This window comes from Podarcis bocagei, assembly GCF_964188305.1.
Source record: "Podarcis bocagei genome assembly, chromosome: Z".
NCBI lineage: Eukaryota > Metazoa > Chordata > Lepidosauria > Squamata > Lacertidae > Podarcis > Podarcis bocagei.
The window spans coordinates 8,861,432-8,874,056 of NC_138140.1; the positions used below are offsets into that span (position 1 = coordinate 8,861,432).

At 43.9% G+C, this 12,625-nt stretch overlaps 1 protein-coding gene across 4 annotated transcripts in view; it reads left to right on the forward strand.

Annotated features, from left to right (window-relative positions):
• The window catches only part of WHRN (whirlin), a 115,307-nt gene that overhangs the window by 78,315 nt on the left and 24,367 nt on the right, over nucleotides 1–12,625 (forward strand). For all 4 annotated transcript variants that reach the window (XM_081179700.1, XM_081179701.1, XM_081179698.1 and 1 more), the window contains 3 exons: nucleotides 1,474–1,510; nucleotides 8,804–9,016; nucleotides 12,391–12,597. In XM_081179700.1, coding sequence (XP_081035826.1) covers nucleotides 1,474–1,510; nucleotides 8,804–9,016; nucleotides 12,391–12,597 — 457 coding nt within the window. The remainder of the gene's footprint in view (nucleotides 1–1,473; nucleotides 1,511–8,803; nucleotides 9,017–12,390; nucleotides 12,598–12,625) is intronic.

Here is a 12,625-nt window from a genome sequence, read left to right on the forward strand (position 1 = left end):
GATACACCCACTTTCCCATGTGGGCAATGCTGCTTTGTTTGCCTCAGTAATGTCATGAAATGCTGTTAGCTACACAGCATCAGAACAGCATCTCATTCATCGTATGATCCCTAATTGGCTGGGATCACACAGCAAGAGAGGAAAATTGTGTTGGATAAATGAATGGTGTTGTCCGATAGCATTGTATCTAATGCTAGTCTTAGGCCTCATCTGCACTATATATTTAAAGCAACATTGAGGGTTGGATGGCACCTTGTAGGCCTCCTTCTGGCAACTACTGCGGACCAGCTGGTGCAAAATGCTGCTCTGCTTTCTTTTGGACCATTATCAGCGAGACTGAGAGGGTGGTCTTGTCCTCTGGACAGCCCAGGACCTCCATACACACTGCCCAGACATGTGCCTCTGTGAGGTCACTTCAGTGCTGCTAACACAGCAAAAACAACACAGGAGGCAGCAGTTATGAGTTTCTGGTCTCTGCAGCCGCAGCAGGTGTGGTGGTTCTCCAGCTGTTTGACTCCACTTCCAAAGGCACACTTCATTGTGTCTCAAGACAGATAGATGCCAACACACTACTTTAAAATGTCATGGCCTCCCCCAAATATCCTGGGAACTGTTAAGGTTTAACAGTCTATCCCTCTTTCCAGAGAATTTTGTGAATTAAAACTTTGAGAGGGGAACAGAGAGTCTTCTAACAGCTCTTAGCACCCTTAAAACACAGGTCCCATAATTCTTTAGGGAAAGTCATGACTGTTTAAATTTGTATCATACTGTTTTAAAGTTAGGGTGCCGATGTGGCCATACTCAAAATTGGCCTACATGCCCTCCAACATTTCTCCAATGAAAATAAAAAAATAAGGATGTCCTATACCATCATCATCATCATCATCATTAATACCCTGTCCATCTACGTTCCCCCAGCCACTCTGGGAGACTTCCAACATATATATAAACACAATAAAACATTAAACATTAAAAAAACTCCCCTATACAGGACTGCCTTCAGGCGGTTTCTAAAGGTTGTATAGTTGCATATCTCCTTGACTCGGGGGTCGCATAACTCCATGTCCTTTAACACTTATCTGAAGGAAATAGATATCCTAAATAAAAGTGGAACATTCCAGGATCAAATCTGAAACCAGGGTGGCTTCTGTACATCCGGGACTTTTCCTGCAAAATAGGGACACTCAGAAGGTCTGGACCTATCAAAAATAATGGGCCTGACTGACTTACGGTTATTAATTTCAATGGACCTGCTACGTGTAGAATGAGTAAAAATTAACTGCCACCCTAATTTGTGGCACAAATTTTGCCACAGCTTAAAGGGAAATAATAACCAAACAAAGACTCACCGTTCTTTTCACTTTCAATTTCTTTTTTTGAGGCTTAGTAGCCAAGATCTCTTTTTACCTAGATTTTGTACTCCCAGTTGGTACTCCCATTAGTTGGTGCTAATGATGACTGTTTTTACTCTAGGGTCTCTGGAGATCACACAGCAGAGGGGATAGCAAAGGTAAGAGACGTCCAGGCTCAGAAAGCAGGTCAAAGGCTTGCTTTTGAAGTGTTGTTTGGACTTTGCAGAAGTTTGAAGCAACTCATGCAAGCTGCCGAAAGCAAAATCTGTTCCCACTAGCGTAGGGATGGGTAACTGGACTTGTACACCGTCCATGGGTCACTTTTGGCAGGTGAGCAGGGCCACCAACCTGACAACCCCATGGTATCATTTGATGATTCTTCCTTTGCAGACCAGGCTTCAATTGAGGTTGAGGCTCCAAAAATTCCTGTTGAAAGCAGGACTTGCTGAATGTAAACAACATTGAATACAAGCCTCACTGCCAAGGAATGATGAGGAGCAGTAATTATTCCTTGGTAGCCATGGTTGTCCTGGACAGGCTTCACCTGTCACACATCTGATGTTGCATGGTGTCAAGTGAGTGAAAGGTGTGTGTGCCCATGGGTGAAACTGGCCAACCTAATTCCCAGCCCCTGTGAAAGAGATAAAATCAAATCAGCTGGTAGGGGGAAGCTAATAACCATCAGGGTCACAACAGACATGAAGGAGGAACTTAACCTTTTCAACCTCTGTTAAGGTCCTGCATAAAAACCCCTTTTTAAAGTTCCTATTTGCAAAAGGAGATGTGTGGCATCATTCTCACAGATTTAATCTTCCCTTTTTCTTTTGAGATGGGAGCCAGGAAGGAGAGTTAGAAATAAGAAACAGGCAAAAGCATGTGGTGCAGAGGGAGGGAGAGACTGGCCAGGAGCATTGGACAGGGCAGAATCCCATCTGCAGTATTGGTTTATTGCCCACATTTTATAGACTCGGGACTTCAATCTAACTGAAGTCATGGCTGGTGTTTTTTTTTACAGGACCTTGCAGATTGAGAATTAGTTATTAGTTACTCTCAAGCATGAGAGGCAGCAATCAAGTGCATCCGTGCCTCCATTTTGTATAAACCATGGGGACTGTTCACATGAACATCATGAATTGCACACACATGGCTGCTTTAAACACACACAAACCATCATGAACACAAAAACATGACAACTGAGTCAACAGCTTCTGCCCGGTGGTGCCAGATCACACCCAGCTCCTAACCCAGACTTCCATGCAGGGTGCCCTGTCACCACCTTTGCAGAGGACAATCCTCTATTTGGTTGTTTGAAGGACTGTCCTGGTCCAAGTCCAGACCCATATACAGAAAGAACAGAAGGGACCTGGTGCTCTCCCATCCAGAGTGAACACGTTGATAGCAGCCCCACAGATTACCTGAAGGGAATGTGTGGAGAGTCTCCAGGGGCAGATAGTGAGACCTAGAAGGACACATTTGGCCCCTGGGCCTGAGGTTCCCCACCCCTGCTTTAGGTTGTGACTTTCATATGGAGGGGGGGGGGTAAACCCAATGCCCCCCCTTAGAATGACTGTAGGTAAGAAAGCTATCATCTTGAGTCCAGCTGGGGGCAGGCTGATTTGTAAGGCAGTGCACTGCTCCCTCTAATGGATCAACCTCCACTGTTGTCTCTTCCAAATGCTCTGCTTTCTATTTACAGAGAGGGTGGCATCTCCACGGGGAAGAATTCCAATATGCAGTCTCCATCTGTAACTCAAAATAGAGCATTCCAGGAAGTGATTTACCACATGGTTCTACTGGCTGTGTAAACTGGCCTTCTGGGAACTGAGATGTGTGCCTGTGCACTTATCACAAAAGAAGCCTGGTCCTTGGGCTTTCTTCTCTCATTGCTGTAGGCAGCAAAAAGTAAATCAGTGCTTATCATTGTCCTTCTGCAGAGCTTTCGAACCTGCGTCATCAGGGGCCGGTCCAATTCCCTGGGGCTGCATCGTGCCCCAAACAATTGTGTGAGATTCCAATTGCGCCAGTGGTGTCAGTTGCAGCAGGGCATTCCTCATTTCTTAAAAATGGAAATGAGCTGCTAAGTTCTGCAGGTGGCTTTTGCTGATAAAAAGATTTACAAGGGTCTCTCTTCAGTGTGTTGACTGTCGTTGCAGCTTGCCAGAGCCGACTCTGTTGCTGCCTCCAGGGCGGAAGTTATTGCAAACAGTTTGCGTGCCGCCATGTGTTAGGAGAAAATGTCTGTTCACGAAAACACTTGTCATGTTTGGAATCGCTCTGAAGAATTTGGCTGTAATGTTAAACTTGCTCATGTGGGAGTAAGGCCCATTCAACTCAATAGGTCTTACTTTGGAGTTATAGGGAGGGGAACGAAATTAGATTTTTCTTGCAGCTGAATGAGAAACTACCTAATTTACACTTCACAGATCAATATGTGAAGAGATAATGCAAGTGTCTTTTGTAATTTGTACTTCTCCAGGTTTTATGATGTGGTTCTTCAACCGATGTATACAAAAAGCCACGTGTTATGGGGAAATGTGCCTTAAAATGCATGGTATTTTTGAAAATAACATACACATATATTAGAGGAAATTACTTGCAAAATGTGTTTAGTCAAACTGGCATGCAACAATGTGTTCATGATGAGAAATTTGTTAAAGAATTTTTAAAATGCTAAAGAATTTTTCACGAGGTTTTTTTAATATATAATTACAACTTGCTGAAGCAATGTAGGGAACTGAATATAAAGTTGGAAAAATGACATGCAGAAATTGAAATTCCCCACTTCATCCATTTCAGGCCTAACCCTGCTAAAGGTGATCTGGACATGACTTTCCAAGAGATTGATTGCAACTTGTTGTGCCTTTTTGAGAAGTAATTCAGATATTCAGGGGGAAAGCTTGGCATAGCTCTAGTGGTATATAATAAATAATCAGGACAGTTAAAAGAAAGTACTTCTTCATGCAGCACATAATTAAACTTTGGAACTCTCTCCCACAAGATGGCCACAAACTTCAATGACTTAAAAAGGAGGATTAGGAAAATTCTCTCAATTTTCCACTTCTCTTCTTCACAACAGTCAGGCTATATTTCATGTCCACATATCATGTTTGGGCCACACTAAGCTTTTTTATGGGGGGGGCTTGCCCTTTAGGGTCCTCCCTAAGCTGACTGATGCCTTTCTTGCACATGGATCCAATAACTGATGAGGAGTTCGCTATTAGTACTTTGTACTGTTCTCTGATCCTCCATTGATCTTTCCAATTTTGGTCACTAGATTCTGACCTCCCTTAAAGCAACAGCACTGTTGTGTGCTACCCCAATCTCTCAGCACTGTGAGATTCCAGGGTTCCAAGCTCTTACCCAGGGTTTGGTTTCCTCAGAATGAGGGACAGCAGACTGTGGCATCTTTATGATATATGGTTTATTTACACATATATACAATCTGAGCTTGTGATGCTTACAGCATTAACACCCAAAGAAGGTCTTGCTACTCCCATAACCACATATTTGGATTCCAGCAGAAATCAGGCATGGTTCTGACTCCCTGGCTTCCCATCCTGCAACTTTTTTCTAATTTCTAGCTTACGCACCTCAGCTCTGACCTTTGTCTTCCTAACTACCAGTGAGATGAAGGAGGGAGCTCCACCCATTTGCAGTCTAGCACAGAGCCACTTCCTTTGTTACCTTAAGGGTCCATTCTTAGAGGACCATTACCAAGAAACTTATATGGCTCTCCAGCAATTTAAATCCTTGCTGCATCCAGGAAACTGAAGGGACTCTGGCATACAGCCTGACACATACACCAAACTCACAACGGTGCCTATCTAATCTTTTCAACCTCAGCAGCAGTTGTGACTTTGTACTCAAGCAACAAAAGAGAAGAAACCACACCAATGGGGGTGGGGTGGGAGAATGCCAGAAGCAAATCCATTAGGTGCAATTATACTTTCATGAATTATTCCTCACATGTTCTGAGTATCTTTCCCAAGGGAAATTATTCAGTAGTGAAATAGATGCAAAGTCTGTGTCTCCTTTCATAAATATTCCTCTTAGGAACAAAAGAAGCTGTCTTCTACTGAATCAGGCCATTGATCCTTCTTGTCTACACTGACTGGCAGGGGCTTCCAGGATTCTAGACAGTTGACCTTCCCAGCCTTAACTGGTGATGCCAGGGATTGAAACTGCTGCCTTGCGCATGCGGGGCAAGCACCCTGCTGCTGAACTACAACCCTTCCCCTCATTATTTCAGAGAGTACCAAGGAATAATTGCTAGGGAGCAACAGGGGAAGATGGCTTTGAGAAAGGATTAGAACACAGGGAAATCTTCTATAAAATATATGATACCAAATGGAGCCTCCAGGTTTTGAGGTGCTCTACCAGGGATTACAAACTTCAAGGGTTGGAACAATGGCAGGATTAATAGAATTTCAGGGGTGCTTGTAGGCATCCAAATCTATCCCTCTGTCCAGTGTATCCTGAACAAATGACTCTCCAGCCTCCAGCAAGGGACAACCACCCCTCTAAGGAAACTGGGTCTCTAGCCAAACTGCTCACTCCACCAAGAAGTTTCTCTTCATAGTCTTCTCTCTTGCAGCCTAAGGCTATGAGATCTAGTTTTGTCTTTTTGGGCAGCAGTGGAAAACACGCTTCTCTTCTATGTGACTGGAATGTTTAATTCAGGGGTCAGCAAACTTTTTCAGCAGGGGGCCAGTCCACTGTCTCTCAGACCTTGTGGCGGCCAGACTATACTTTGGAAGAAAAATATGAACGAATTCCTATGCCCGACAAAAAACCCAGAAATGCATTTTAAATAAAAGGGCACATTCTACTCATGTAAAAACACCAGGCAGGCCCCACAAAGAACCCAGAGATGCATTTTAAATAAAAGGACACATTCTACTCACGTAAAAACATGCTGATTCCCGAACTGTCCGCAGGCTGGATATTGAAGGCGATTGGGCCAGATCTGGCCCCCGGGCCTTAGTTTGCCTACCCATTTTTTAATTGAACTCAAATTGTGCCTTTTGCTTGCCTGGTAGGAGGACAGATAGGGACATGAGGGTGTGTGTAAAAACTAGTCTATTGTACAAAGGAAAAATTTGTATCCTTCGCTCTGCCCACTTTTGCCTAGGCTCTGCCCACCATGGCACATGGCCACTAGAAGGCTGGCTAAATGGGGATTAGCCCCACCTCCAGAGGAAAAACACTCTCCACTCCTAGGGATGTAAGAAGCCTGCAATTTCCATTCTGATCTGTATTCACCACAATCAACGCTGTTTCCATTCTGCTGCTCTATGGTTTCCCCCAGAGACAGTATGTTAATCATCTCAGTATCCACTATTTAACTGAAGCTATGTAAGTTACAGAATTATGTAGCTATTTATGTTACATATATACCCATTTCAAACATTGAAACAATGTTGAAAACATCATTCATTACATATTTGCAGGCTTAATACTGAGGTGGATGAATACTGATTCATCACTTGATCACTTGAACGATTTCTGTTCCTAACCACAGAGGAACATGCAAACTGCAGCAGTTCCTGCTGCTTCCATTTTGGTTTTCATCAGAATTCTCAAACATTCTCTAGACACCACACATGGCCCCCAAAAGGTTGCCCAGAAGGGAATGTGGCTCCCTAAATGGAAAAGCATTCCCTATTCCTGCTTAAAATGAATTGGGCTGCCATCATCAGGGGTCTTATGGAATCCTGGCTAGGAACAAAAAGGGACCTTCCCCTCAATCAGACTCAAGTGTTAACAATTGCTGATTATTCCAAAGGCCAAAAGATTCCCCACCAGCAGGCCACCTACTCTGAAACCTTTTGAGAGCAACTGGCTTGATTTTAATGGAGGAACGCTTTACAATTACAGCTCCTAGCTCAATGTCTGCTAGCCACTCTCCTACATTTTCCACTGATTCCATTCCTCTGTCTGCAGCTGATGAAGGTTCTTTGCCCATTTTTATATTTAAAGAACAGCCTAAAAATCAAGGCATAATGCAAAAATAAAATTATGCAAAGGTTCTAATTTTAATGTGAAGCGACTCTCCCAGACACTTGAATGCAAGGCAGAATAATGAACCTTCTATTTTTGGAGTTCGGACGTAGTATGAGATGGTAAAGAGACTTGTATGGGAGGGGCGGGGTAGTAGCTTAGTGGCAGAGTGTATCCACTGATATCAAATCATCCTGGGTATCAAATGCATTAAAGGGCAGGAGAGAATGCACAGACTACTTCAGGGACAGCCAACTTTGTGTCTCCAGATAAGCTGAACTACAAAGCCAGTGTGGTGTCATAGTTAGAGTGTTAGACTAGGATCCAAGAGACTAGGTGTGGTGAACTCCCTCTTAACTGCTGCTTAATTGGTTTTTATGAAGAATCATAGAATCATTGAGTTGGGAGGGACAACTCCCAACTCAATGTTGTGAAAAAACCCTGTCCAACCCTGTCCAACCCCCTGCAATGCAGGAATCTCAACTAAAGCATCCATGACAGATGACTATCCAACCTCAGCTTAAAAACCTCCAGGGAAGGAGGATCTCATCCAGCAGGGTCTTGTTATATTCTTAATGAACTCCCATAATCCCTGACCTTTGGCCATGCTGGTTGGCACTAATGGCAGTTGGAGTCTAACAACATCAGGAAGGCATTGAGTTGACATGTCATACTGGCATGCAGTATGCCACACAAGGCAGCCACCTATCCCAGCCACCTAACCAACCAGATGTCCCACATTTGTTTTTTGTTTAAAAAATGGCACCCAACACACGAGGCCCAGCACACAAGTCAGCATTTCTGGGGCAGGATTAGCTCATGTGTTCCCATTAGTCCAGTACACATGCATACAAAAAATGCATGAATAAGACTTTACTTGGGAAACAAGTCCCATTTTAATGGATGAGGGTTGTCATTGTCCCCCACCCCTCCAGCAATGCCTTTTGAGCAATACCATATTATGACGCATGGACGCTCCAAATGAGGCAGAGGGTGAGGGACATGAAAGCAAGAAACTGGGTGGAGGAAAGCTACATTCAACTCTATGTTTCCCAGCAAACTCCACCCCCCAAAAAGACAATGCCGTATTAGAAACAACAGTCTACTTTCTCTTATGCAAAGAATGGATTTTATCTTCAATCTGGAGCAGACACATGGCTCACCTGAAACCTTATGCTTATGTTAATCCTACTCAGACTAGATCCACTGGAAATAATGGGCATGGATTGCATAGGCTCCTTAATTTCAATGAATCTTATCTGAGTAAAACTAAGTTGGCCTCAACCCAAAGAAAGGGTGATGTTATTCTTCAATTATGTTGTTTTCTTCATGTACAAATTTATAAGTGGCACTGGTCAAATAACCAATGGACTAAGATTTCTGCATTCAGGTGATGGTGGCCCTGAAAAGTTCATTTCCCTTAATGCTCTTTCTCCTCCTCCCACTCCCAGCCATCTTTTTACAGAGGTCTGGCAGGATCCCAGGTAACCCTGAGCAGCTTGGTGAACCAAAGCCGTGTGATGCTGGAGGAGCAAGCACGTCATCTCCTGAATGAACCTGAGCGATCCACCATGGGCTATTACCTGGATGAGTACAAGGAGAACAACATTCCAGTCGATGCCCTTGTCATGGCTCTATTTGAACTGCTCAACACTCACGCCAAGGTTAGATGGGAGAGGTCCAGTCGCGAGGGTGGGGGTGGAATAATCAGCTAATCAGGGATCTGGTAGGGGTTTCCAGCTTTTTCTTGACTTTCTGCTATGAGTGTTTACACACTGCATTGAGCAAGGGGAAACAGGGTTTGCTTGCATCCATTGGTTCCAACAAAATTTGCTTCTGCTTGCATCCTCAGCTCACATGCGCTCACAGATTCCATCCATGCAATCAGGAATCCTTGTGAATAGTCAGGGTCCCTGATTGTGCTTATACAGTTCATTCTCAGACAGTTGGCATAGACATAGGTTCATTGTGTGAAATGAACGTAGTGGTGGGCTATGGGGTTACAACTACCCTCCCCCCATGTATTCAGTCTAACATGGGATCAACCCTCCTATGCCCACACAATCAAGACAGAGCATGAGAAAGGAGTGAGGGGGTTTCTGCTGTGCATGCAGAAAACCAACTGTGTAGATGGTCCTAGGGCACAGCTCTGGATAAATTATTCAATGGAAATAGCATTGCCAATTTCTTTATATCTGATAAGGTGCTCCTGTGTAATCTGTTGCTGCCAGACAGGCAGAAATGGAGACGGCCAATGATAGTTTGCTGCTGCCCCATGTGGTGAGTTAGTGGAATTGCAGTCCAGAGCATTGCCTAGGTCAGGGGTCAGCAAACTTTTTCAGCAGGGGGCCGGTCCACTGTCCCTCAGACCTTGTGGGGGGCTGGACTATATTTTGAGGGGGGGGGATGAACAAATTCCTATGCCCCACAAGTAACCCAGAGATGCATTTTAAATAAAAGGACACATTCTACTCATGTAAAAACACGCTGATTCCTGGACCGTCCGCCAGCTGGTTTGAGAAGGCGATTGGGCTGGAACCAGCCCCTGGGTCTTAGTTTGCCTACCCATAGCCTAGGTCCTAGACCAGCGATGGCCAAACTTGGCCCTCCAGCTGTTTAGGGACTACAGTTCCCATCATCCCTGACCACTGGTCCTGTTAGCTAGGGATGATGGGAGTTGAAGTCCCAAAACAGCTGGAGGGCCAAGTTTGGCCATCACTGCCCTAGGCAGTAGCTACATGAGTGACCCTACCAATCCTGGCTACCCATTGGTTCTCCCTGAACCAGAAGGGTTATGAAGGCTTCCAGATGAAGATGAAACTTTTTCTGAGCAACAGCACTTTCTGCTCTGTGTTGAGTACTTTCTACCTGTTACCTTATCTCTAAGCCCAGAAAACCTTTAGCCTGCTAAAGGTCTTCACTTGTTTTGTGTTTTCTTTTGTTTGCCTGTTCAATCAGCATTTAAAGGACAGAGGAGCACTGCCAGAATTAAACTGGACAACTCTAAACAAATGGGTTAAGCCTAAGCAAGTTTTGATTTAGTGCTCTGCTTAGGGACGGGTGGTAGAGGAGAGAATTTCAGTCCAGCTTGCATTTAAAGGCAAGCATACCTAATTTGCTCTTTCTGAAATGTTATGCAAACTGAAAACATAGCAGTCCTTTGAAATTCACACTTCTCCAAATCTGGCAAGGCAGTTTTCCAGCCAAGTAATGTTTACAAAAATACATCAAAATGCAGATGTAGCAGAAAATAACATACAAAAGTTCAGTATTTTAGGGGAAATTGCTTGCAAAAATGTGTATATTAGGAAAAAATTAGCCCTAAAATATTGATGAATTTTCATGAGGTACACACACACACACAGACACACACACACACACACACACACACACACACACACACACGGAAATGTAGAACACTGAAATTAAGATTGGAAAAATAACAATCAAACAGATGCACCCATCCCTCCCAACCTTGGGTCAACAAGTTGCTTTGAGTGAACAGCCAGTAGAGTGGTTATCTGACCTTTACATACTTGTATTCTCTAATTGAAGAAGTTATCTAGCCCAGGTATGGGAAACATTTTCCAGCCTGAGGAGTGAATTCACTGATGGGAAATCTTTCAGATTCCATGTTCCATTGATGGACGTGGCCAAAGGACTAAGTCAATGGAGCAATGGATGTGATTCATATTTTTGACCAGTGGGCTACCTTTCAACCACAGAAAAGTCAGAAGGATCTATACACATGCACTCCTCTCTCAACCCTGGCAAGTGAGAGGCATTAACAGAATTCAGGGACACATTCCAAACAGGCATAGTTCTTGAGGAGGATGTGAGGCAGAGTCAGTGAGAGATATGGCATGGTGAGAGTACTGAGGGCCAGATAGAGAGGACTGAAGAGCCACTTTTGGCTCCTGGGCCTGAGGTTGCCCACCCATGTTATAGCAAATCAATCAATTATTTATTGTGCTTCACTAAAGACCATTATAAATTCAATTACAGATCCAGCAAGTCAATTAAAACCTGTTAAAAGAAATCCAGAGATATGGATTTACAGTCAGTCATGTTAATGAATTGCCTGCACAGTCTACAGCATTGTCTTTATATAGCTAGCATGAATACTTTTAGCAGCTTTAGCAAATAGGGCTGTTTTGTATGTGACAAACAGATCACAGTCAGATAATAGCCAACATATTTTCACTTCAGGATTGCCAGCCTCTGTTCCAAAAATCTATTTCTGGGGTTTTGATAGAGCTAACAATGGAGTATATAATGGGGGAGATCTTCTACTTCACCTACCCCACAATTACAAAGTCTTAAATGCATTTTAGTACAAAGTCTTAAACATTTTTATATCTTCCATCTAAGGCGTTGTTTGAAAACGGAGAGCTGTAAATGCAGTTCTCAGGAAGGCAAAAGTAAGTGACTGCAAGTATTGATCTCTGGTGTGGTTAGATTTCAGCAAATAGTACCAATGGGAGAATTTTGAGATGTGGTAGAGATAAATCTTGATTGTTATTCTGTTTATGAATCCAGTCCCTGAGCAATCATTTAACTCCAGGGACTACAAAAATATCTGTTGTCAGGTTTTTTTGAGGTTAGCATGTCTTGTACTAACTTGGCCCAAACACCCTTCTTCCATTGTTCCTCCAGGCAGAGTCTAGGCAAGTGATCCTCTGGCATATCCAGGACTCTTTTATAGTACAAAAAAGCAGCCATCTCTGCCCTAGCTTTTACAAACACGACACCTGTCTCTGTGCTAAGGAAGGTATCTGGGTTATCTGGAGGTACCTTAGGAAGCTTCAGCAGATACCTTAGGAACTTATTCTGGCACACTTCCAGGTCTTTCAGGTTATTATGATTGATTCCCCATATCTCAATACCATACCACATTTGAGCAGTAAGAGGTATGGCCTGCTGAGAGTACTGAGGGCCTGAAAGAGAGAACTGAAGAGCCACTTTTGGCTCCTGGGCCTGAGGTTGCCCACCCATATTATAGCCAGCCATGTGATCATGCTCTCTTCTTTCCTTGCAGTTCTCACTCTTGTCAGAGGTCAGGGGAGTTATATCTCCTCAGGATCTTGACCGCTTCGACAATCTGGTCCTGAAGAGGGAGATCGAATTCATGAAGGCCCGGCAGCCCTCGGGGACAGGAACGGACTCCTACTCCTTGATGTCCTGCAGTGACACAGTGTCTTCCACTGGGAGTCATTTCACTTCTACCACAGTCAGTTCAGCTCGGGTAAGTGCCCTCTCCTCTCCTTCAGTGG